Below are 27,349 nucleotides of genomic sequence, written 5' to 3'. Positions count from 1 at the left end.
TTCGAAAGCCTTATATGTGTATATTCATTCTCTAACAATGGATTCCTTCATCAAATATGGAAAAACTTGAATATGGAAATCAGTGCCGTTATATTCACTTAACGCATCCATGATTCCATAAACGCAGCTTGCAAATATATTTCTTATTTGGCTTCTTTCTCTATCGCTCTCTCCTTTTCACACGCGCATGTAGTTACTATTACTACAACAGTTGTCGTAGCAGAATGAACTGCGGTATGGTATTCATTGCTTTGCCTACCCCCGCAAACACACGATAAGTGTTTTACATATCTAATAAAGGTAAAATCTTCGATTGGGCAAAGCAAAATGCTGAAATTTGCCGCCCCTCTTTGAGGCAGAATTACCAAAATGGGCTTAAGGCGCCCTGCGTTGAATGAGTGCTCGCTCAGCCAAAATTACCCTCACAAAGTTGAAAGTAGGGCGGTGAAAAAAAGAAAAGAAATTCTCGTCATGAAATTTGGTGAAATTTTTAGTGAAATCAAGCAACAAAAATTACCTCAAGTGAAAACATTTCATGCTCGTTTGCTTTCATTTCATATTGGAGATTTGTTTCAATTGACGCAAAAATAGTCTTTTGAAATAGGAAAAATGTGAACAACAAGCTTTTCAAACAGGAAAGAAACGTGAAGATTTTTTTGTTTAGCTTTGTTTCTTCTACTTAATTCTGCTCATTAAAGAAAATAGCCTTCCTTTTACTTTGAGAGTATCTGTGTATAAAATGTACTTGAGTATTCTATATAAAGTCATTGTGAAGTGTGTTTCTAATTGTAAAAAATAGAAGGGCAAGTCAACAAATATTCGATTGAAGATGTAGTAAAAGTGACAGAAATTAAGTAATTGAGCTTTTTTTTCTCATTTTCATCATTTCTGAAAAATTAAGTTTATTTTTTCAAAAAAGAATAGTTGCAGAATACTAGTTGAGCGCTAAAAACAAGTTAGCATTGATGTAAGTAAAAGATGATTTAAGTAAAAATGAATGAACACGGCTCAGCATTGCATAGAAACGAGAAAAATGTGAATGATTACTTTGCACCGATCTAAGAACAAAACAGTTCTTTCAAGAAGAATTTTATACGATCATAGCAAAAATGACTAATAATTTCCGAGTCGATTCGTTTTGTGTTCCAATGTTTTATTTTTCGGAATGTTTCATTTTTGGAAGAGAAAGGGCACTTTTTTCAATCCAAAAATATGTATTCAATCATTATATTGTGAACATTGATACATAATAGAATTAAAGAACATCGAATGCGGAAAAAAGAGGGCTGAATTATCTGATGGTTACCAGTAAACAGACAAACATTTTAATTAAATTTCGCCGATGTTGCGAATTGAACATCTTAACGGTGACGAAAAATTGACGACGAAAAATTTTAGTGAATGGAAATGTTTGTTTTATGATTACAATATTGAGGTCTTAAAGCATGCTACTGAAGTCTGGAAAATGTAACAGATGTCCTTCGACATAATTAGTAAAAAAAATATCTACTAATTGAAACCGGGCGTTGGCTTTCAATCAGCAGCAATTGATAACACCGAACCACTGTCAATTACTCATGAATTATTTTGGTTTCAGAGAGTGGCTTTTTCGGATCAGCGGGCAGCTACACTTCACCAGATCATTTCCCAGCCAAGCACCCAGTGTTTGTGAAGATGTGCAAGCAGAAGGAATCAGACCAGTTCAAAGAACTCTTCTTCATGGAATCCGTCATCTTGGGACAGTTCAACCATCCCAATGTACTGCAGCTTCATGGTATCTCTGTCAAAAGTAAGTTTCTCTTTTTGTTCTGTAAGTATAAGCCTGTATCAGCAGTTTAATTATAAAACTCTGAATCCTAATGTTTTCATAGTGGACCCTTCCTCCACGGCCGCTGTCATGTTAGTGGACGTGAAACAGTCAGAAACAATTTAACCTTAGAATACCAAACTATAGAATAAAGATATCGTTTCTTTGTGAACGCAAAGTAATTCCTAAAACGATTTTACTTGCTGTGAATACTATAATTAAATTTGTGATGGCTGTGTTAACCCGGTGGAAAAGTCTGTTTTTCAACGAACACAAAATGATTCGGGAAAAAAGTTCTAGAAACTTGCCCCTACGGGAGCTTTTTTGTTCAACTATCCTTCGAACTCAATCAGATAAGTAAGTGATGAAAGTTTAAGACGCATCTTAAAATTTAATGATACCTTTTGTCTTCGAGGGCTTTGTAAAAATTCTCAATTGTAATTTTCAGTTGCTGAAAACTGACTAAAATTTTTGATAAGAAAGCTCACTTCTATTGAGAAAAGTGAACAATTTGAAGCTTTTGCCAAAAAGTTATTAGCATCAAATTCTCCAAATTAATTTTCATAGTGATTTCAGTTTTCAAATAGTGAGTTTGAGAAAAGTATGGGCGCCGAATGTGATCTGTTGAAAATATGAATACACTGTCTGATGCTCAGTTTTGACGTGACAATAATTCATTTTTTGTAAGTTTTTGTTGACTTTTTGACAGTTTTACTGCTGTTTCAAGAGCTTTTGTGGCCATCTTTGCTGGCAACCGTTAATTAGATGCATCCAAAGGTACGACTGTTGTTTTTGTGACAAAAATCAATAAATAGTATGGTGCATAATTTTACTCAAACAATTTAACCAACAAAATGTTTGGTTCGAAAATCTCTTGTTACGTGGACGTCGCAGAATTTCAAAAACAACAAAAACTTTTCAAAGTCTTTCAGGTCTGTTTTGTTAAAAACTTGATAGCAAATGTGCATTTGAACAACTAACGCGTTCAACATTGTTTATTGTTTACAATCTGTGCATTGTTACATTTTAGCTCACCAAAAATAAAATTGAAAAAAATGTGCTTACTGTGCAAAATGTGAAATGTTATGCGTCTCATGATCATGATGTTCAAAAAGCAGAGCTTAAAATATTCGACAACAATTTTTAAATTTTTAAAATTTTAATACTGAAAAAAGTGTTCCAAATAGTGTCAGCATTTTGAGCCAGAGACAAATTAATCTGTAATGGAACAACTATCGGTCATCGAAAATTTGAATCATGTGATTTTTCTATGTTTTTGTTCAGCCAGAGGCTTAAAACGAAGAATTATTGTAATTATGGTATTTTTTTGGTATTATTGTGATTATGGTATTATTATAACAGAAAATAAGTTATCGGCCCTGGGCTGTGTGGACTAATTAATGCATCTTTTTGCATTTGTTTTCTTTTTAAGTACGTACGGGTGCACTAGCCAGTACCATCAGAGTGTACTTTTATTATCGAGTAGAAAATTAAATATAGATATCTGATTTAATCCACCTGGAGAAAAGAGTGCAGTTTTTTTCATGTATAGGTTACGCCACTCTGATGAAATTATTGAAAAACTTGACTTCATCGAGATCCGAGTAGCTGTTCGAGATGTAATTGATAAATTTGAAGTGAATTTATCAGAGTCACGTATTAATTAAGATGCATTAATTTGTCCACACACTTGCTTTAAATACGCACTTCGCAAGACTTAAAATCAGGCATTGTAGAATCTGGCACCACCGAGATTTGGTATTTTTGAACTATCACATGTGTGATTCAAGTCAGATATTACAAAGGAAACCATTGTGAAACTTTCTTGTGATTTGTAGGTGATCCAATGATGATGGTTACGGAGCATACAACTGGCACAATGGTGGATTACCTCAGCCTCATCTACAACCACCAGATGGCAACTGGAAAAATGGCTGGAGATGGCTTTTCCTTGCCACCTGGACAGATTGTGCACCAGATGAGAGGAGTGGCATGTGGAATGCAGTATTTGTCTGAGTTGGGATACGTTCACAAGGTTTGTTATTATAAAAATTATCGTGTTAAACTGGAAAATGAAAAAAAATGTGATTTTTTTCTAAATCCAACTACTGGAGAAACATTTATTTCTCAAAATTCTCTCTCTGCCACGTTTGCTTCTGCTAATTATCTTTCAGTATTTTTGTGAAACTCTTTTTGGAACCTATCAGTGTAATTTAATATTTTTCCTTTAGTTTTCATAGACGTTTAAATTAGGGCCTGTAAAATGTAATTGTTTACCTTGATTGTCGATTGCATAGTCAACAATAACTATGTTCTTGTTTTTTTTTCAAGCTTCTTTAGTCTTTCATTTTCGCTGCGAATTGTTTGTCAGAAATAAAAATACACCCAAAAGGGTGGAAATTCAATTGTGAACTACTGGTCTATTTTGGTCTACTAGCTTAGTAGAATTGCAATGACATAATCGTCGTAACAGTTACCAACTGATCGGCTATTTTCTTTCCTATAAAGTTTATGTAGCATTTTTGTTCACCTTTACCGTTTTTCCGCCGTGACTTCCATAGTAGCAGACACCTTACTCAGTGAATAGTGAAATTTATGGATGGGCGTGCCAAATATGGGCGTGCTCATTTGCTAACAATAAAAAAAATTACGTGCTTACATGGTCCATTAAACGCATTAGGACTGTTGTTGCTTTTAAGTTCTTTTTATTGCTGAATTCTCTCTAACTTCGTATCGATCCATTAAGATCACCAGCATGTACGGCCAGAAGACGAGTGAAATAATAAACACTGAGTAGTGTCAAAAACGATAAGCAAGTTTTAGGATAATCGACGAATTCAGTTTTAGTTTTCCAACCCAATGACCTTTGACAAAAAACAGGCCCCCTCTCCCTATCAGGAAATTCAGGAAATTATCAGTTGTTATAATTTAAGAAAATAATGATGTTTGAATTATAAGTTTCAATCATGTAACTTTATTCAAGTGGTTATTTTTAATTGACATGTTTTAGATTTAAAAAAAGAAACATGTAGTTTTTCAAAAATTTCCCATGTTTATGCCATTCATTTAAATAAACTGAGCTTGAGAAAAAACTGACTTTACACTATTCTGAATAGGATTACAAACCGCGATGTCCTATTTTTCATGTGAAAATGTTAAAGATATGGGGATCGGGAATTGAGAACCTCGATCTAGTGAAGTGGTAATTTCCATTCTTGATTAACCAAGTTTCTTTAAATGACCCAAGTAAATTCAGTATCAGAAGTAACAAAGTGTCTGAATTCATTTAAAAGACATGGCAGCAAAGGTACTTGTGGAGATTTAATAGTTAAAACTCTATTTGTGTTTCAGGTATTGTGCAGCAAGAACATTCTTGTGTCCCAGAACGAGGTCTGCAAAATAACAGGATTCGACCAGAGGATTCTTCTGGACCAGGAACAGCAACTGTTCGGAGAAGCTGGGGTGCGTTTTCTTTTATATTGTGCTATGACCTTGTCCGTGCAACAGTTTCATTTTTGGTTTCAATGTCGAATTTGCTGTCCAGATTTTGACTTAATATTTAAATAGCTAAGATTATTGTGTTCTGAATGAACTGAACAAATTTTTACAAGCAATGCAATAGGAATCAGCCACCCTATTCACACTTATTTAAATTGTCATCCATATTTCTTGTATAACAATGATTTCTACAATTTCTCCCTACTCTATATTTTCTTAGTTCTGTCGACTCCTATGCTGTTTTGAAATTATGTACCTTCTGTACATGGCTCTCTGACCTCTTGTACGATTAGCAGAATAGTTAACATGTCTCGTTTCTAGGTGAGTTCTGACATTTTGCCCTGGACTGCACCAGAAGCGTACAATCTGCGCAAGTTTTCAACCCAGTCTGACTCGTGGAGTTTCGGGGTGACCCTGTGGGAGATCTTCTCATTCCCAGCAGCCGAACATCAGAGACCCTACTTCGGGAGATCTAACAACGAGGTATGTTCAAAGTCATGGACGTCTTGAATGTTCAGCTGCTGTTGCAAACCATCTCCACCCACCCCCCCCCCCCCCCCTCCCCCCACCTCCTCTCCTTTAAGTTTCCGATTTGGTAACAATGCCTAGCATGCTGATATTGAATTGGAAGTATTCTGATTGCGTTTCACATATACAAAAAATGAACCAAATAGTGACTAAGAATCATAGAAGTAGGAATTTTCGGAGTTTATTGGAGCGACAGAAAGTCGCACTTTGCGCTGATTGGTGATTGAAGTGTGCTTATAGCTAGTTGGGTATTGTTTTCCTCTCTAGATTTGGAGAAGTCTATCTAATTTTCCCCCTTTGTTTCTTCCCTTCTCAAAATTTCCACTTTTCCGTCCGATACGAGGATGAACTTTGAAAATTACCCCAGCTTTATCAACCTCACGGTTGGTGATAAGCGTTTAATCATGTACTCAGATACGTTTTATAAAGTATATTTCTAATTTATTTTTCAATCTAGCTAATTTTCTGTTAACCTTTTTTTTTCCTATGGAATTTTGTCAGTTATTTTTTTGAAATAAAAATACAAAAACTTCCATTAACAAGAGAAACGTTTGAAACAAATAACTGTTGGAGTCAAAATTGTTTTTCATGTGCAAACAGTGTGTTTATGCGTGGTTGCAAAAGTGAGCGCAGGCTGGAGACAAGGGTAAAGAGTGAGAGGGGAGGGGAGGGGAGGGGGCTGGTTGGTTGGTGAAAATTTGAAACAGGTCAACAGTTTTATTCATTTTTGCTGTTTACCGCATACACGATTGTAGTATGCATTTGAAAATCAGTGGGGCAGACATTTTTGATTCCCGATAATGCGCAAGTTTTGAACTTTGAACAGAGTCAAAGCTATCTCGGTTGTAAATAGGAAATTGCCTGTTTTATCAATTTGTTTGTCGCTTGTAAAAAGATCATTTAGATAAGTGCAAAAACAATTTAAATAATTCTAGCCCACCGCACATTTATCCCAGTGGGTTTATGGGGCATGAAAATTACAGCACATAATATCGTAAATTGCCACAATACCCCTTGTATGCATGCATATACTAGCATTGATTGAATTTCACTTTGCAAACTAGAAAAGCAAATGATATTCCTAACTTTAATTCCCAAGTTGGCCACTTTTTTCAATCTTTTTATTGCCCCGTAATTTGATCACGATTTCAACAAAACAAGGGCGTTATGTTATTGTGATTGAATTCAATTTTAATATATCCAATTTTTCTATTTTTCATGCCTGATTTACTGCTGTTGATTTTTTGCTACTGACGCGTCGAGTGCTTGAAACAAAAATGAAAAATGTTCACACCTAGTTCACACATCGTTCACAATTTTCCCACCTGGCTTTGATTTTGCAAGCGCACCGCTCCACTTTTTAATTCCAGATCAATATCCAAAATTGGTTTTAACTCCAAAAGGGTCCTTATAATGTTAACGCCTATTTTCCAGTCTTGAAAATCAATACGAAGAATTTAACTCCCGTTTCAAGTCCAAGCAAAATTGATCCTACAGCATTTTCTTTCCCAAAATTTTAAGCTAATGGAGAATGGAAAGTCAAAGATTTGACATCAATGCCTTGATTTTCAGCTGCGAGGGGTCCCCCCTCCCAACACAAAATTTTTATTTTTTAAAAATATCGCAAAAAAAGTAAGAACTTATCAACCCCTCCAAAATGTTAGAGAAAAATGAACACTATTCACCTAATTAAACTACCGCTATACAATTTAGCCCTTGGAAGTGACAATAAATGAAACATCATATAAACTTGAAACGATCAAAAATATCTTTTGAAGGCCAATTAATTTGTCGGCGACACCTAAAAATTGTTAGTTGACTGACCTCAGGCAGTAAAAGTGTTCCTATCTATTGTTTTCGTATCTTGAAGCACCGCTCAGGTTTCATTTTTTATGTTTTCCTTTAACAAGCCCTTTCTGGTGTTCAGTTTTCCCTAGCTTGAAAAATCAGGAACTGATTTAAAGTAAATTGCAGATAAACTATTCCCTAGAAAATTGATTAAATCAACTGCAAATTTTAAGTATGAAAATAAAATGCATTGAGGGGCCATTCTTATTCATTTCAATAAAAGCTTTATTTTAAAGTCCGATCACTTGCTCAGTTATCAACCAAAGCTATGAGGCAAACTCGATAAATAGTATGACCCTTTGTTTTCTAACAAAGTATTGTGTGCTGAGCTAAATTATTTAAGTGATTTTAAACTAAAAATAAAATTAATTGAGTTTTTAAAGTTTTCTGCATGAAACTAAACATGCAAGCCCGTTCCTCACGGATGGCGAAGAGGTAACATAACCAACAATAATTCATCATCAATTTATCTGATATAACAAACGTACACAATTGTAAAATTGCAGAAATTAAAGACCTTAGTGTCGGTTGAGGAAACTTAAGCAAAGATCCACATAAATAATTTCAAATTTTACAATTTTTCTGATCATTTTTAGATTACGAGACTTGTAGACAGTGGCTATCGACTACCCGCCCCTGGGAGTTGTCCTGTCATTCTGTACGAGTTAATGAAAGCCTGTTGGAACTTAGACAGAAGCAAGAGACCTGACTTTGCCCTCATCCAAGAGCAATTGCATCACATGATTAGACGACAGGATTTGCTGCAAGAGACAATAGCGTCCGTCAATATGAAGTGAGTTCGAGACCCAATCGGCGTTTCTTTTTACACGTTTTTTATGCCATAAGATTAAATCAAATCTGTATGTGTTTTCATGTAATCTCAACAAAATTTTCATGTAATCTCAACAAAAACTGAAAAAGTATTTTTAAAAAAGATATTTTGCAATTACAAAAGTTCAAATTATTTTCGACTGCAAGGAATACCTATTGTTCAAAAAAGGGATGATCTTTTTTGATTATGCTCCTTGCTGATGAAATTAATCTCACTTAGTTCATCTACTTAGTTCATCTCACTTAGGTCAATCTTGAAATATTGAAGACATCAATTATTAACGATTCCTTAATAGCATTTTTCCGCTTCGCAAATCGAATATTTTGTTTGTTTGTTTTGGCTATTAAAACAGTTTTGATCAGTTTTATTTGTGAATAAAAACGAAGCGTGCCTAATTAACAGTGAAATTGAGTTTCAGTGCTTTGAAAATTTGAAAACTTAATAAGACTTTAACCGGACAGTTTTGAATCTAACGAATCGGATTCCTTTCAATATTGATTAATTTATCTTTGAAGCTGAGCTTCTGTCCTTGAACAGTTTTTGTATATTTTACACAACTATGAGATAATTTTCGTAAAATTTTTGAACCAAAATTTTGAAGGGGGGATTGATTTTCTGAGATATTTTTGGTTATTACTACCTTAGTAAAGCTAGTTATAACATGTTGAAAATCCATCCCATAACGTCAAATTTTTAGGACTAAATATGATTCCTACAAGATATCTTATCTTTAAAGTTTGTAAACTTTATTTCGAAAATATATTTCCCTTGGCTACTTTGACCGAACGAATCTGCTAAAAAAGGAACACCTCGAAAATGTACTTTACTTTTTTCCTTTAATGCACAAAATAAAAACTAAAAACAATTTAACTTTTTTCAGGTCGGTTGCGGGTCTGTCAACTGGAACCCTGAACCCTCTTAACCTTCAAAACTCACCCGCAAACAGTATCGGCTTGAACACTGCAAACTACTTCACCCTTCCGATGACCCACCAATCACCCATCACCGCTTCTGATTGGCTAATCTCAATCAAACTATCTCAATACGCGGACTTGTTCACAAAGAACAGCATCCTCACAACTGAAGATGTTCTCATGTCAGTGGACTCTTCGGTTTTAGAGCAGATGGGAGTGACTTCGGCTAAACATCGCAAGAAGATTGTAGAAGCGATTGGGAAGCTCAAAAAACAGCAAGGTGCAAGTAATATTTCAACCACCTCATTTAGCAGCAATCTTACAAAGCAGAACTTAAGTATCGACATGTTGAACGAAGGTGCGAATGCTAATAATGCACTTCAAACTGCTGCGGTTTTCTCCGAGATTTGAAAGTAATATAAAAAAACCTATTTTGTAATTGATATTTTGAGCTACTCCTGATTTTATGTATAGAATTTAGTATAAAATCTTAAATTCAATGTTTTATTGTACGGAATTTTTACCTCCAATTACCTGACCTAAATTGGTTATTCAATCAACACTTTATTCTCAATGAAAAGATATGTTGAATATGTGCGAATACCCCATTTTTAGATCATACCATCTTCGACTTAAATACATTTTCGGGTACTAACATGTATGCTATAACCTAATGACAGCCAGAGAGACGGCAGATAATTGATGTTGAGATACCAAAACAATTTGAGTTTTGATGATTTTGCAAATCTTTTAAAGAATTTGTATGTTAACTTTTAGCGATTCACAGAAAAAGTTTAGGAGACATTCATTATGTGAAGGGCGGTTCTTAGGGTTTCACCAAAAAATAGTCCCTCACTTCATTCCACCCGTAAACCCGCTCGACCCCTCCCCGGCCCTCATACCCACTCGAACCCACCTCAGTTAGTCTAAATCTAGCCTCCCTAATCTGTAACCAACTGCTGACAAAGGCAACCGCTCGGCACTCGTTTGACAGCAATTCGCGCGACGTATTTTTTGACGCCACACATGGTTTTTAATGAGATAATGGTCGCAAACGTACCAGAAGTAAATTAAAAAAAAATAGATCACAAATTATAAATCAAATTCCATAGAACCGCAATTCAATTTGCTCAACTAGATAAAAAAATTCAACAAGAAGGTGTAACAAGAACTCATATTGATCAACACAAGGCTCAATAACTATCAGCAATCCCAACACCTATAAATAATATAAATTCGGATATAGACAATCTCACAGCAGATGATATTAAGGTAATAGATCAAGATATTGCACATGGCATAAATATTGGCTGCCATAAATCCACGTTACCTAATTTTGAAGAAAAACCAAATTTATAGTTTTGGTTATTCTGAAGTTTTGAGAAAAATGTTCATGATCAGGTCATAGTAGTTCTACTTTTCCTGACCGTAGATACGTATGCACAACAGAAAATCAAATTTTCCCCAGAAAAATTTGTATCAGGCCATGAAATAAAATCGCAATTTACCAGATAAACAGGTAACATCAAATAGCCTCACAGATAAACCATTGTCATTCTCATATAACTCAAGAAGCAATAATTGGAATCAAAAAGACTCTTCCCGCCATAGAAGCGCAAACAGTAGTAATAACCAGTACATTTCGAAAGGAAATGAGGGGGCCTAACCTTTTGATGGCACCCAACCGATCGGGTTCTCCATACCCGCGGCCACATCATAATCAATCTAATGGAACATATCAACAACAGTTCTTTTAGGCCTCTCTCACTCAGATAAAAATAAATTTAGTAATTGCTCCGGACGAGCACGTTCACCAAACCACCTCAAAAACGTTCAAAACTCTACTAACCCGCAATTAACAAGAACCAACTTATGCAAACACAGATGAAACTAACTCAACAGAAACAAAGTATTACTGAAGAAAAATTGTTAGAACAATTTACTGATCTTCTTTTACTCAAATCCGCAAGAAGAATTTTTCAATTGACAAGAAGAATGCAACTCTCTCGCATAATGCTACAATCACCATAAATTGGTTTTTGGACTTGAGTCTCATCACCGCCACATATATAGCGTGAGTTTCTCCCTGACTCTGGAGCTAAATTAAACGTTTGTTACAACGATACTGAGACCAAAGCCAATGATCATCACAATTATTAATTTACTACGTCAAGACTGTTTTCAGTTACAGGAGATATAATATCTTTTTTAAATCCCGTTTAACAAAACTTGTTCTTTTCTATCATGGATATAAAAACTATCCATTACCCATTTAATTTCAGTGTTCAAACTTTTGTCAACAAACTTTTCGCCAACCCACTCACACGCTAACGCGGATCAATCCGTTGAATACAGCAACATAGACAACCAAAAAAAATAAAAAAAAACAAAAAATTGAAGACACCTTTCAAATCGTCTTTTACAGCTCAGGAAAACGACATTTTTGAATTGTTCGAATTTAAACTAAAGAAATTCTCATGGAAAAATATTAGCAAATTTTTTTCACTAAAATATCAGGTGTGCTTTGCAGCATCAAAGTGTGATTTTGCGAATATAAATGTAAAACTCAACGTAACGTTCGAAATAAACAAAAGCCGTATTCAAGAAACAACGTGCCCCAAATATACCACTAGTTTTAAGAGAAAGTACAAAGTTTGTTAGACATCTTATCTCAATCTGGCTTAAATGAATCGGTGAGCACAAAATCACTAACAACAGTAAATACTTTAATTAATCCTGAACTTAATCTTTCAATTGGCCAATCGCCGAATATTGTTGTTAAGGTTGAACCAGTAAGTACAAGGAAAAAACAAATATAGAAATCAAGAAACAACCTGCCTCAAATATAGCACTAAAATTATAAGAGATAGTACAAAGTTTGCTAGGCATCTTTATACATTCTGGTATTCGACTCAATGAAAACAGATTCACTAACAAGAGTAAAGAGTTTCATATTAATCCTGAAAATATTCTTTTCACAAGCCGAGTATTCTGGCATAAATGAATCAGTGAGCACAGAATTACTAACAACAGTAAATACTTTAATGAATCCTGAACTTAATCTTCCAACAGGCCATTTGCCGAATATTGTTGTCAACGTTGAACCAGTAAGTACAAGGAAAAAACAAATATAGAAATCAAGAAACAACCTGCCTCAAATATAGCACTAAAATTATAAAAGATAGTACGAAGTTTGCTAGGCATCTTTATTCATTCTGGTATTAACGACTCAATGAAAACAGGTTCACTAACAACAGTAAATAGTTTCATATTTATCCTGAAAATATTCTTTTCACAAGCCGAGTATTCTGGCATAATGAATCAGTGAGCACAGAATTACTAACAACAGTAAATAATTTAATTAATCCTGAACTTAATCTTTCAACAGGCCAGTTGCCGAATATTGATGTTAACGTTGAACAAAAAGTACAAGGAAAAAACGAATACAGAAATCAAGAAACAACCTGCCTCAAATATAGCACTAAAAATTTAAGAGATAGTACAAAGTATAATAGGCATCTTTACTCATTCTGGTATAAATGACTCAATAAACACAGATTCATTAACAAAAAAAAATAGTTTCATTTTAATCCTGTAAATATTCTTTTCACAAGCTTGTGAAAAGAATATTTCAAGATTAATATGAAACTATTTACTGTTGTTTGTAAATCAAACCGGCTATATACTAAATTCGGCTATTTGTTAGTAAATAGTTAGATCGCCGAATATTTTTGTTAACGTTGAACCAATAAGTACAAGGAAAAAACAATCTCAGAAATCATGAAACAACCTGATTTAGAAAGAGCACTAAAATTGTTACTAGTAAAACGAGAGATTATTGTCCATTCAGAATCGAGTTTTTAAATACAGATAGAAATCGTTCCAATTTACGTAGAAGGCTCGGAAAAAGTGCAAATAACACAATTTCAAGTAAATCTAATCATAAGACCTGTGAAATAAAACATGATTCGGCTCAATAATTTTCGGGTTTGTGGATTCATTGGTACAAAATGGTGACTGGGATTGAACTAATTCCTTATCAGACAACTTACCGGCCAAAAGAGCATCAAAATTTTCCGTCTAAAACACCACTTGTTGATATGTTCACCGTAATATTAATACGTTACAATCTCTATACGTTGTTATTATGGATATGATCGTTACAGTGCTAATACGTTTCGTTATATCGATTTAAACGATAAATTGAATCTTCGAAAGAGTGTGGTTTTATCACCTTTATCATGGTGCCGCTCCGAGTTTACGAACAACCATTTCCTTTGTAAAGCCTGGGTTGACTCTATGGTTTGGAGGTATCTAAGGAACCATTTCTTCCGATACGGGTTACCTATATTCAGTGTTGTCGGAATCAGTGGATATACCTTCTACACAATAATTGACAGCAGAATCATCTTGAAAAAGAACTTGAGATTAATTGACAGTGTGAGACTAGCGGTTGGACAGAGTCTTAAACGTCACTCGGACTCGGCCCAAGAACGAGCAAATCACTGAACAACTCAGGGATATTCGCAAGGTGCACAAACAGTTAGAAAAAAAACAAAATTGGACAGGTCTACTGATTACGATTTCAAACCGGATCCAAAGTCATCAATGTGGTACAAATAGAAGGCTGTTCAATTCACTAGTGAACAAATTGTGGGTGGGGAGGACTGGACAGAGAAGAAAGTCTATAACAAGGATGCAAAACATGATTGAAAAAAATCACATTTCGTCCATCATCTATGAGAAAATCGAAGACTGTAGTAAAATTTGACTAATCATTGTGGAAAAAAATAGGTAAGAGGCCCCACAAAAAAATTTGAGACGAAAATATTGATTGTGAAGTTTTTCGGTCGAATTATCAAAAATTTGGGAAGAATCGATCAAGTCGGTTCCAATATCAAAAACAATTTCTGATATAGAGAAAATTACGAGAACATTATGCTAATATGTTCAATTATGAAAATTTTTGTCAATTTTGATGCAATTCAAAAAAAAAACATAGAGAATAACTATCGATAATTGATAGACCGTACTTTCATGCTTAAACCGTCCAACGTACTGGATTACCGTTCCGTTATCAAGAATTTGCTAGAAAGTGATCAAATTTCGAAAAAAATTGGACAAAAGGCGTAAAATTTTGACAAATTTGTCAAGTTCTAGATTTCTCATAAAAAAGTTCGTCAATTGAGTGAAAATCAATAAACACAGAAACTGTGTGAAAAAATTCACAACCTCCGGCCTACAAAAATTATCGAATTCCCATAATTTTTCTCGCCGCTTGTTTATGTACCGTTTCGTACGCGTCTTTTTTGGCCTTTCACTGTTCAATTTTCCGTGTTACGTTTTTTTCAATAACGTCGCTCTCCCAAACCTTGCTTTTCGTTTTCTCCGTCTATTTTTCCGGATTTCGATGTAGTATGTTGTCATATGTGATGAAGTATGTTTCTGTTTTCTTTGCAGTATGTTGATTATGCTAGTTTGCTGGTCCATTGTTTGGTCTTGTAGCTTTCTAGGGTTTGACTTAGTTCATTCAAGAGCTACGGCTGGAGTGTTTCTTGACTTTTTGAACTTTAAAAATATACTAGCTCCCCTGTAGTAGTATATTGATTTTTGCTGCTGTAGGTTTGCGTGTAACTGTATGATTGTTAGTTGGTTTGGTCTTTTTGCCTTGTAGGGTATGACTTAAGTTTGTACTGGAGTTACGGCTAGATTGTTTTTTCAATTTCAAGCCTTCATAGACTACAAAAACGCTGCATATTATTTAACTTTTGCCGTAGTTTGTTTAATATTGTTTATATGCTGATCGGTTGTTTAGGTTTGAAAATTTCTAGGCTGTGACTTAAGTTTATTCTGGAGTTACGGCAAGTAAATTTCTTTCTTTTCTCATCCATTTAGTATACTACTGCTTTGCCGTATATTGGTTTGTTACTTGTATATTAAGCCCCATAATGACGAATGCTAGTTTGTCTTGCAGTAGCAATTCTCCTCCTTCCTAGGGTGTGACTTAAGTTTGTTCTGGAGTTACGGCTAGTTTGTTTGGTTGAGTGTGTTGCTGTGGTCTGCTAGCATAGTACGTTGCTTAATCGTCTCCCACCCGTTTCTTCAGGTCTTTTAGTTTCGTTGCGCGCTACTCGCTCAACGCCTCGGTTCTGACCGTCCATTTTCCCGCCAAATCGTGAGCCTGCCGCCCGACATTTCAATCCCGTCCGTCTCGTTTCCCGTTTCGTTCGTTCCGCGTCACTCGATCGTGCGTCGCTCGTTCCGCGTTTCCGTCCCGTCCCTTGCGTCGCCCGTTTCCTACCCGCGTTTTCCCCGTTCCGTTCCGTTTCCCGTTTCGTTTTGCGCCATTCACCCGTCCTTCACGCCCCGTCAGTTTTGTCTCCCGATTTGTCGCACTTTGTCCACCCGGCCTTCTTTCGGGGGTTGCCTGTCTTTCTGTTTAGTCCCACATTGCTTAAAAGCACGTTAGACGCTCTCTGACTTTCGTTACTCAGTTTCGCCGAGTAATTCATTACTCGGCAACTTCTTTACTGCTCTTCGGCGGCTTGATTATTAGGTCGACCTCACTTGGTTTCGGTATAACCTTCATCCCGTGTGATTGTTTGGAATTTACTTTAAATTGAGAAATCAGCCATTTTAAGATCATTACCGAATTACAAGTGAAAATGAAAAAAACTCTTTAATGCAAGATCTAATCTAGAATCTGAATTACGTAACATCCATAAGGACATTACAGATGCCATAGATCGTCAGGACAGGAGGGTTACGGTTGAACGCTTGATTTCTAAGTTGAAAGATGTTTTCAATAAACTGGTGCAGAAGAATGAAGAACTGTTTGAATTGGCCAGTAAAGCGGAGAACCCAGATTAATTTTACCTTGTCTTTGAGAAATGGTTGGATGATGTAACTAAGAACGATGACAAATTCTTGCTTGCGGCTAGAAGCTGTACTCACACAGTTGCTGACCGAGACACCGTATGTGAGGGCGTTAATCCTCAAGGGCAGTTTAAGGTAAGTTCACGCCGAACAACATCATCGATGTCTATCCAGTGTAAACATGACTTTCTCATGGTAAAACTAAAACGCGAGGAGGCTGAGACAAAAGAACAAGCTGCCATGCGCCTTGCTAAGCAAAAACACGAAATTGCCATGAGAAAAAAGGCGCTTGAAATAAAAGTGGAGCTGGTGGCACTTCAAGAATAAGAGAAAGACCACAGCCAGCGTGTTGTCGCAGTTAAATTGAATGAGGCCGAATTAATGGGTAATCGTTCATTGTTTAGTCACCACTCAAGTGAACTGAATTTGCTTAAAGACAGGGGATCAGATAGAAGTCAGAGACTTGTCCAGGATTGGGTAAATTCGTTTCCACCAGTTACTTAATTGACTGCCGCAAGTAAGTTAAGCTTTTCTCGTCCTGGTTGAGCAACCGCTGACCCTCATGGTCAGGATACTGCCCTAGTAATCCTCCAGAAAACACAAGTATTGTTGCCAGTAACATAAATCACCTGGAAATGTTTTCTCAATACACACGGCCAAGAGTTGCAATTTCTGTTGCGCAGCAAGAAGCGTTGTATCGGGAATACCTCCAGTCTCAACTGCAGCAACCACTCCGTGATCAAAGGGTCGAGCAAGCACGTAGTCCCTCAGGAAGTGGTAAGGTGAACCCAGTGCACCAAGTACCAGTCGACGTACAAAATGCCGCACTCCCACCACTTCAGCCACCTATGCAACATCACCGGCCACCGACACCCGTTTTGGCACCAACGAACTCCATTATTGTACCTGATTTTTCAAGAAAGCCACAGGTAAATCAGTTCTTGGGTCCAATAAGCTCCAGTGTGCCTGGTCAATTACAACTGTCCATCCCTCATGTTCAACAACAACAGAATTCACCTCAGAGTAATATTCCACACCAAACACAAGTCCCTATTGCCTTTTCCCCGCATAATGTCCCTCCACCTCTAAACCAACTCGTGAAACCGCCACCCGGAATCCCACCTCAATAATTATTTAATCCTCAGCCTCCCGTGATTCTGTCGCCCATTCCAGCAAGCGCAACAACATACTTACCCGTCCCCAACATTCCACAAAACATTGTCTATTCACGCCTGCCTGGTACCATGTCCTAACGCACCGAAACGTCCCCTTAACCGTGACTACAATTTAAATTTGTGGCGTTTTCCTCAGAATACCCCCCAAAAGCAAATGAGGTGACAAATAATGCAGCCGTTCTCCATAAATTTCAACCAACACTTACCTCAAGCACTGCTAACCCTGCCAGGAGCCACGCCATCCCACAATGGACTGCACCACAAAATGTTTATAGCAATCACGAAGCAACCTGTAGCAACCAAGTAAACCCATTCAGTACGGCAACTAAAATCGATCAGCCTTTTGTCACGCCGGTTATACATCCATTATACAGGAATACTGCTCCGATACCATTGTGCTGGGGTGGCCCACCGCATCCCACGCCTCCAGTTTCAGCATCTGAGAATGTAAGCTTCATTAAGGCGTTAGCTGACGCCATAACGAGCAAAAGGAATGATTCGCTACCTGAATGGAAATTGTCCCAATACAGTGGTGATCCCCTAGAGTGACACAAATGATATGGTCAATTTATAAGCGCAATTGACTCTCAGTCCTTAACTGATGATGTAAAATTGACATACCTTAAGACCCTTGTAACAGCTAAAGTTAAACGAGCTATAGCTGAATTCGCCTACTGCGGCGCAATGTAGAAAGACGCACTGAGGACCTTAGAACGTAAATTTGGCCAATCACAGGTGGTCTTACGTGCACATTTGGATAAACTCAACAGCTTTCCACCATTGAAGATGCACAATAGCGATAACTTCTTTAACTATTCGGGGTGCATTTCAAGTATTGTCGGGGTATTTAACTCGCTGTCATATGATTCAGATTTAAAGAGTGCTGCGCTTCTCAACACTGCCGTATAGAAGCTACCACCCAAAATGAAGGAGTCAGGGTCACTCGTCACGGTCAAAAAGCATTACGTGAAACCTACTCTACTCGATTTCAACGACTGGTTAAAGGAGAAGGCCGAAGCGCACGATTTAATAAAGAATACCGCAACTAAAGCCAGGACTGAAGATGCCAACAACTCAGTAACAAGATCAAAAGTTGCTTCAAAAGCATTCGCTGCAAATACGCAACACAAATGTAACCTTAGCCGCAACAGAGTTCTCCGTCAACATCAATCTCTTGTTGAATTTTATGCAAAAACAGCCACCGGCTGTGGGAATGCCGTGTATTTAAGGCAATCAACTCCCCGCAGAGATCCAAGGTATTGGCTGAGGCAAAGCTCGGTTTCTCTTGTTTTCGTGATAAATATATGTTCAGGCAGTGCAAAAGTCCCCGTAAATGTAGAAAATATGGTTGCAACAGCTCCTATAACACCTTACTTCACGGAGCTGAAATGGTTTTTCCAGCTGAACCCTCAAGAAACAACAACATCAATACTTCGTCGAAGTCGAACGCAGGTACTACTAGGCCATCTGCCGGTCAACAGCAACCAAGCAAAACAACCACTTTGTCTTTGGTGACGGATGTCGAAGGCCTCCTTCAGGTCACGGAACTGAAACTTACTAATTCTTTTGGTACTAGTACGACGGCGTTGGTTTTGTTAGATACCGCTTGAAGTAACTCTTGGGTGTCCGATAGTCTTGCAGCTAGACTCAGTTGGCAAGGTACCGCATTAAAACTTTTCGTCAAGGGTATAAACACAGAAGAAAATATCGACAAAAAGGTGGTTCAATTGACCGTGACACCTCATAAAGATCAAGACTTCGAATCATTTACTTTACGTCCCTACGTGAGGGAAACATTAAACGTAGGTCCTGACATCATTGACGTTAAGTCCATGGAAGAAATTCACCCACATCTGGCAGTCCTAGATCCAGTAAGATACAGCTATGGAGCAATTGAGATGATACTTGGACAGTATGTCTACAATGCCAACGAAAAGTGCTCACCGTTTGCTGTCCGCTTGCTCATAGGTTGAGTTCTAAGTGGCCCACTCCCGACAAGTCCAGGTTTAGTCTTGAAGTGTTTCAAAGCCAATATTGAACAAGATTTTGAACTGGCTTATCAAGTTAAGTCATGGTACGATGGTAGATCCGCAACCGATGCTTGCGCGCAGGAAATACTTGAAAAAACAACTTTTCACAACGGCCAAAGAAACGATTTTGGTATGTTATAGGCTGATGTCAACATCCAGCTCCCGAATAACTACTATTCGTCACTGGTAGAGCTCAAGTCTCTCAAAAAGCGGCTCTCGAGAGACGCAAAATTGAATGAAAATTACGCTAAGACTATCAGTGAAGACCTGGAAAAAGGTCACGTAATTCAAATCCCTGATGCTCACATGGTCGAACGGCGGTCGGATTGAGAGTGGTACCTACCACATCATCCCGTAAGCAACCCGAACAAACCGGGGAAAGTGGTTAGAGTACTAAATGGTGCAGCATAGATCCACGATACTTCTTAAATAAATCTTTGCTCACTGGCCCCGACATGCTCCAAAACCTAATCCATGTGCTACTTAAGTTTCGTCAAGATCAATTCGCCGTGTAAGCAGATATCGATATCGAGGGTATGTTCCTCCATGTGGGTGTCCCTGACTGTGACCAGCCATCACTGCGTTTTTAGTGGCGAAGGGACCCCACAACAAATGTTGTAGTGTGTCAATACACGCGCCACATATTCGGGGCTAAAGACTCGCCCACATGCGCTAACTATGCATTGCAACGCACGGCCCGAGACAATGCTAGTCAGTACCCGGAAGCAGCCAAAGCCGTCCTAGAAAACTTCTACATGGACGATTACTTGGATTCAGTGGAATCGTTTGAGAAGGCTCTCAATAGATCGAAGGAATTGGTACATCTTCTCCATTTAGGTGGGTTCAAGTTTTCTGAGTTTGTAAGCAATGCACCAAATCTGGCTCACCAAATTGATGGGTCACCTCAATCCACCGAACCAAAAGTGATTACCTCATTTAAGGAGGCATCTTCGCACGTCCTTGGGTTGAAATGGGATCGAAAAACAATGATACTCTAGTTGTGAGTCGGGGTACATCCGGTACATTCACTAAGCCTTTAACACAATGCTTGGTATTGAGCCTAGTGTCGAAAGTATTCGATCCAATCGGCCTAGTGGCATAATTTACTGTTGTTGCCTGATTGCTACTAAAGGACATCTGGCGTGTCAGCGGGCAGCACTGGGATGAAGAATTACCAAACGACACTCTTGAAAGGTTCCTCGAATGGAGTGTAGAACTACCCAAGCTTGCCAAAATCACTATACCAAGGAGCTACATTTCCGTAAGCTTTGAAAACCTGGAACTACACATGTTTGGCTATAGTTATCAAGAGGTCTTCAGCGCAGTTGCATTTTTTCGAGCTCAAGTAAGCAGTTCTAGTGGGCCGAAAACAGAGCTTGCATTTGTCCTGGGTAAAGCTCGCGTAGCACCTATGAAGGTGATGACAATTCCAAAGCTAGAGCTGCAAGTTGCCCTACTGGCCGCTCCGTTGAAACAAGACATCTGCCGAGCCCCTACTGTGCATGTTTACAAAGCTTTGATGTGGACCAATAGCACTACAGTCTACAAGCAAGCAACTAATATTTATTGCAAACCGTGTATGAGAGATTTTAGAACACACTAGCATTGACGAATGGAACCACGTTTCCTCAAGCGATAATCCGGCAGATGCCGGTAATCGTGGTATGTCCGCTGAGGTTTTGCAATCAAGTAGCTGGATGAGGGGTTCAAGTTTCTTAAGAACCGAGGAATTCCCGTTCGAACCAAGAACCGAAGTAGTTAAAACATCAAACTTGTTATAGTAACTAAGAAAACTAACAAAACCAATACATCATTGGCCACATCCGTAACCCAGTCAACTAAGGAGCCGTCCCCGCACTTAATTTCCTTCGATAAGTATAGTTCTTATCAAAAATCGCTACGGATAACAGCGTACGCACTCTGCCTGTTACCTTCTCACGAATGTTACCGTAATGCCGATGGTAGCTTCACAGACCCCACGGAGCTCGACGAAGCCGAGCGTCATCTCCAGTACCTTGTGCAAGGGGAATAATTTAATGCGGAGAGAAAAGATTTCCTCGAAAACAAATCCGTTAAACGGAGTAGCCGTATTGCTCCTTTTTCTCCTTTTATTGGGCCAAATCGTCTAATCAGATCGGCCGGCAGCATCAAACGGTTGGTCGGAGTTGACTTTGATGTAAAACATCCTATCGTTCTCGACTCAAGACATGTATTTGTAAAGTTGTTTCTTTGGCACCCTCACGTTAAACATCATCATCGAGGTTTTGACTACCTGCGAGCTAAATTACAGGAACGTTATACCATCCTCAAATTACGATCCTGACTGCGTTCAGTTAAATCCAACTGCGTCACGTGCAGAAAATTCCAAGCTGCCACTATCCAACCAATCATGGCTGACCTCCCATTAGAAAGACTCGCATACCAGTCTCCTCCCTTCACGAACACCGGGGTCGACTGCTTCAGCCGTTCTTCTCCCGTTGGGGTACACCTGCCATTATTTGGTCAGACAATGGCACTAAATTTGTTGGAGCGGAAAAATATCAACGCTAAAATATCGGCAAGTGGAACACCATCAACATCGCTGTCACAATTGCCCGCAAAAGCATTAAGTGCGCCACACCAAGGTGGCATCTGGAAGAGGCTGGTAGGTAGTTTTAAGCGAATACTTTACTCCATTCTTGGTACTCGTCGTCTCACGGATGAAGTTTCGAAGACTACTTTTTGTCTCGTTGAACACGCACTTAACGCACGCCCGTTAACGCCCGTAAGCGCCGACCCGTCCGACCTAGGCGCAATAACACCTAACCATTTCCTACTCGGTAACCAAGCAACAGCAATTCCGTCAATCGTTGGCGTATGTGAGTTCGATCATCGTAAACGGTACGCTCGCGCACAGTCGTATGCTAACACTATTTGGTCCTGTTGGATCAAAGCAAAGAGTACGTACCGGCGCTGAACAGACTTTCTAATGACAGAAGCCTGCCGAGCAACACCTTAAGACCGGTGATTAGGTTTGGGTAGTTGAAGAGACCAACCCAAGGGATTACTACCCCACTGCTCGGATCACTAAACACTTCTACCGGATCGCTCGTTCGCCCGCTTGTAAAATTAGTACCGATTCTCCCAACATCTTCTTCTGGGCCGGAGGTTGTTACTCAATAAAGCGAGAGATTATTATCCAATCAGAATCGAGTATTTAAATACGCATACAAATCCTTCCAATTTACGTACAAAGCTCGGAAAAAGTAAAACTAACATAAATTCAAGTAAATCTAATCATAAGACCTATCAAATAAGACATGATTTGGCTCAATAATTCTTGGGTTTTTGGATTCATTGGTACAAAATGGTGACTGGCATTGAACTAATTCCTTATCAGACAAAATACCGGCCAAAAGAGCATCAAAAATTGCCGTCTAAAAAACCACTTGTTGATATGTTCGCCGTATTGTTCATACGTTACAATCTCTATACGTTGTTATTATGAATATGATCGTTACAGTGCTAATACATTGCTTTATATCGATTTGAACGATAAAATGAATCTTCGAAAGAGTGTGGTTTTATCACCTTTAAAATTTATAAAAGACAGTACAAAGTTTGCTAGGCATCTTTAGACATTCTGGTATAAATGACTCAATGAACACAGATTCACTAACAAAAGAAAATAGTCTAATATTAATCCTGAAAATATTCTTTTCACAAGCGGATCGCCAACTAAAGTCCTCAACATTGAACCAATAAGTACAATGATTGATGAAACTAAAAGCAGTGGGCACTTTGGACCAACAATAATTAATCTGGCATGTATTGAAGGAACTGTTTCCTCAATAGCTGACAGGAATACTGCATATAACCAAATGCCGTTAGACAAACCTCAATGATTTAGTTTTTTGTTATTGCTGGGCAACTTAAAAGCTTCTCCTAGGGTACCTCCACTAGTCCCTCTCCGATTTCACTTCTTATGAGTAGCATGATCAAACCTCTTATACGCAAAAAGTGTTTTTACATATCGTGACGATGTCTTTATTTAAGATATTACAATTGGATTGATGACAGAAACACAAAAAATTTGTCATCAAATAATAGGTAAACTCGTCTTCCTAATGTCCGATAGAGCCACTGTTACCTAAACCTTAGACTCACACGAGACCCAGCACGTTGCTGTTTTTATCAGAAAGACGAACCCTTCTACCATCATTTTCGTTTTCTAAATCCAACCAAATTGTATGTAAATAACGAATCACATCGTGTAAAAAGACCAATTTAGTACACACAGTGCATAAAGTTCAATTTGTCCGGCATCACGTCAAAAAGACCCCGCTCTTTCATTAGAGTTCGCGCTTAGATTACGTTAACACAAAATTACATCACTTTAAATTATGAATCGTTCTTGTAATATTGAGCTGCTGTACTGGAAGGCAGTCTGAAGGATGTCGACCCCATTAGGAACAAATTATCAATCTATTGTCATTGTAATCGAGTGTTTTCGATGCCATAAGGGAGGAGAAACGAAGTGTATTTACGGTCACGCTTCCAATCTGTGGCATTGCTGTTTGATTTGGGACAAATCAGCGCTCCGCAAACCCTCAAATGAAGAGAAGGAGAATATCAGTCATCTGCGAGCAATTGGCTCAAACTGCAATGCAGAGCTCTTTCCTAAAGCCATTGCAGCCTGTCTTGCACACGGCTCAGCATTTCGATTTTTTCCGTGATACCAGATTCAGGTTCCAGATTGTGACTGAGCAAATCAATAAAAATCAAAAGTATCAAAAGATCAGAGACACAACTCTCAAAAACTAAGAGACTCATTTCTCCGACCAGGAAACTTGTCCCCTGATTTTTTTTCCAAAATTCTTGAAAACGCCTTACTATATAAGTTTCATTTCTGATCTATCTGGCCGCACATTAATGAAAATAAGCAACAATTGGACAAAAAAGAGAAAAAACAAAATTATGTAATACTTGTTTTTTTTTCGAAAAAAATTTATTTCCAAAAACCATTAATTACAAAATGAAAAACTTGAATAGGTTCAGCCATTCTTCCAAGGGAGCCCTGAGACCTGCAATTATCCAGAATATGTCTTACGTCTACAAAAAGAACGTCAAATATTACAAAAATCGAAAATTTATTTACTTTTTTTTGTGAAAAACCCGTGTCGAAGCCAGTAAAGTCACACCGAATTCTTTAAAAACATAAGATTTTGCGACACCAATACCTTTTGACACCTTCCCTCGACAGAAATAATGTCATCTTTAACCTTTAATTAACGAGACCAGGTAACAAACAGACAATAAAAGGAACAAAATTGTGAAGTTGAAATCGGCCCACAAAAGTGGAAAACAATTTGTTTTCAAAGTCATGAAAGCCATTATCTATCTTCTAATATCGGAACATCGGCTCATCTACTCCTCCAGGAAAAGTCAATCAAACCGGGTCATTGTACAGGAAATTAAATGCGACTAAAAAGACAAAGTAAAAACGACAGTTGAAGACAAAATTAAAAAATTCACTTAAATTCTTGGAGAAAGTACTGTCGAAGCGGTAAAGAACCACAAACTATATCTTTAAGGATTTAAATATTATCAATTTTGCGCTATTTTGAACGCGAAAAATGTGATATTTCAACTGACAATAACGTGATAAATTGACAAAAATAGAAAACATGAAAAATTGTCAAAAACCTAAAAACTAAAAAAAAAATAGTGAAATCTAGTAGTATCAAAGCCAGAACACCATAACTTAAGGCGTAAAACCGCAATAAAGACTAAGTTTGATTTCAGCAGAAAGAACGAGCACTCTGTGATTGCTGACACTAAGCTAAAATTGACCAAATTAAGAGAAAAATGGAAGCAAGTTTCAATAAGCCATTTTTTATTTAAAAATCAAATATCTTAAAAGTCAAAACGACCATAAGCTTTCAAGCAATCACCTCGATAAAATAATTTCGAGCTAATTACGAAGGCAACCGGACCTATCACTAGTGAACTTTGATTTGAAATGTTCTGTTATTAAATTAATATAAAAAAGATCTTTTTTTTAAATAAAAAACCGACTGAAGACTATCCGAATTATTTTTGGATTGTAACGGTCCAAGATTGGTAAAGATTAAGTGCTGCTAATGCTGTTGTCCATTAGGAATACTTAGTTTTTGGAATGTCATTGATATAGATATTTTGTTAGTTAAAAAATCAAAAATAAATGCTGCGTTTTTGATAATCAACGAATAAAGTAGCAAAAAACGGCAAAGTTTTATTTACAGAGCACTCTCAACGGAAGTTGAAGCAGAATAGGCCCTCTTGTCAGTCTAAAAAGATTTGTTAGAGGTGTTCGGGTGTGCACTTCCTGCAAATTTAATGAGAGTGGACTAAAGAAACTTATTTCGAGCTGTTTTCGATGAAAAAGACTGAATTTTGTGAAATATTTAGCCGGAATTTGTGACAAAAAAATCAATGAAAATAGCCGACAATATATTTTGTCTTTAAACGTAAAATCAACAACATTTTCTTGAAAATTTTATTAATTTTTATCAAAATTGGCGAAATTTTAGTCAAAAACTCCGAAAAAAGATGAATGAAATCATTGGAATTCACTCTATTTTCTCGAAAGTTTAAACCTCGATATCTCCCAGTCAAAAGCTAAAATCAAGAAATCTTTTTAATTCCATATTCTACGCTGGACAAGCTTTCTTATGATACCAGTCTCAACTCTCTACGATGAATATATCGATCGGCCAAAATTGACTGAACAAAAAAAAACCCATTTGAGTATATAGTTCCTCCCCCCCTCAAGAGGGGTCGGAACAATTAGAAAGTATAGAAATGAACAAGATGACAAATCTCTTTGTTCAACCACCCCGACTCATATGCGACACTGATCTCTCCAGTTGAGAAAAAAACTCTCCTTGGTCTCACAGACGAAAAACTGATGACCACTCGACGTCACAAGTCACGCACTCACTCTACAGATTCTCAGAAACAAAAAGATTTTCCAGGAGCGTCCAACGCTCCATGCAAAATTCTTAACCCTGGATGGACGCAATCGATAAAAACCTAATAAATGATTTTTCCACCAATCAGAGACAGAAGATTCTCTTCTCTTTTAAATATTGCACGATAATTCTCAAAAATCAGTCTTCTGAATTTGTACGCTACGTGTATACTGTTTATTACAGCTTATTACATGTTTACCGCCGTAATAATTTGTTCTATTTGTGTTTTCCATAGTCGGTTAGTCAGTTAGGATTTTGTCACTCCACATCGCACCTAGAAATAATTTGCTCTATCCCCCTTAGGGCATTAAAGAGAACTGAAATAAGATCTGCTTACTTTTTAAAGTGACTTTTGTTCTTGTTTCTCCTCCGTTAAATTCTGGTAACTTAAAAATTAACTCGATTCGGTCTTTTCATCAATAAAAAGGGTTGTCCCTTTAACGAAAATCTTACATGGTAGTTTTTCACATGATGTTCGGCAAGTTCGGAGCTTTTCGAGCCATATAGCCGCCTAAAATAATCTGCTTAAATAATAGGATTTTATGCCTACATGTATGCTGACAACCTCTCTCTCATATTCTAGAGTGCTCCATTAAGATTGCGAAGTTTCTATTGTATTTGAGCTCCCTTAAAATTTGTTTTCACTGCTATTAGCACCGACACAAAAAGTCAAAAGAGTTAGTTTTTCTGGCTTTTATGCTGTAAAAAACGATCCGAGTCCACTGCGTGGTCTAAGTTGTTTTTAATAAGTATCTGTTTTTAATTTCTCGGTTAATTGAATCCTAATATCTATAAACCTAAATTATCTGACCCATTTCCGCGACAAATACCTCAGAGGATGTTTGAACT

At 37.5% G+C, this 27,349-nt stretch overlaps 1 protein-coding gene across 1 annotated transcript in view; it reads left to right on the top strand.

Annotated features, from left to right (window-relative positions):
• LOC142341657 (ephrin type-B receptor 1-B-like) overlaps positions 1–9,939 on the top strand; it is a 28,082-nt gene extending 18,143 nt beyond the window's left edge. Inside the window, exons 11-16 of the mRNA XM_075392777.1 lie at positions 1,598–1,789; positions 3,646–3,842; positions 5,159–5,269; positions 5,627–5,788; positions 8,278–8,474; positions 9,394–9,939. Of these exons, the coding sequence (XP_075248892.1) occupies positions 1,598–1,789; positions 3,646–3,842; positions 5,159–5,269; positions 5,627–5,788; positions 8,278–8,474; positions 9,394–9,838 (1,304 nt within the window). The 3' untranslated portion in view covers positions 9,839–9,939. The remainder of the gene's footprint in view (positions 1–1,597; positions 1,790–3,645; positions 3,843–5,158; positions 5,270–5,626; positions 5,789–8,277; positions 8,475–9,393) is intronic.
• The last annotated feature ends 17,410 nt before the right edge of the window (positions 9,940–27,349 follow it).

The sequence above is a fragment of the Convolutriloba macropyga genome, chromosome 6, assembly GCF_964194025.1.
Source record: "Convolutriloba macropyga chromosome 6, txConMacr16.3, whole genome shotgun sequence".
NCBI classification, from domain to species: domain Eukaryota; kingdom Metazoa; phylum Xenacoelomorpha; order Acoela; family Convolutidae; genus Convolutriloba; species Convolutriloba macropyga.
The sequence above is the reverse complement of the archived record's forward strand: the minus strand, read 5'-3'. Positions and strand labels throughout refer to the sequence as shown.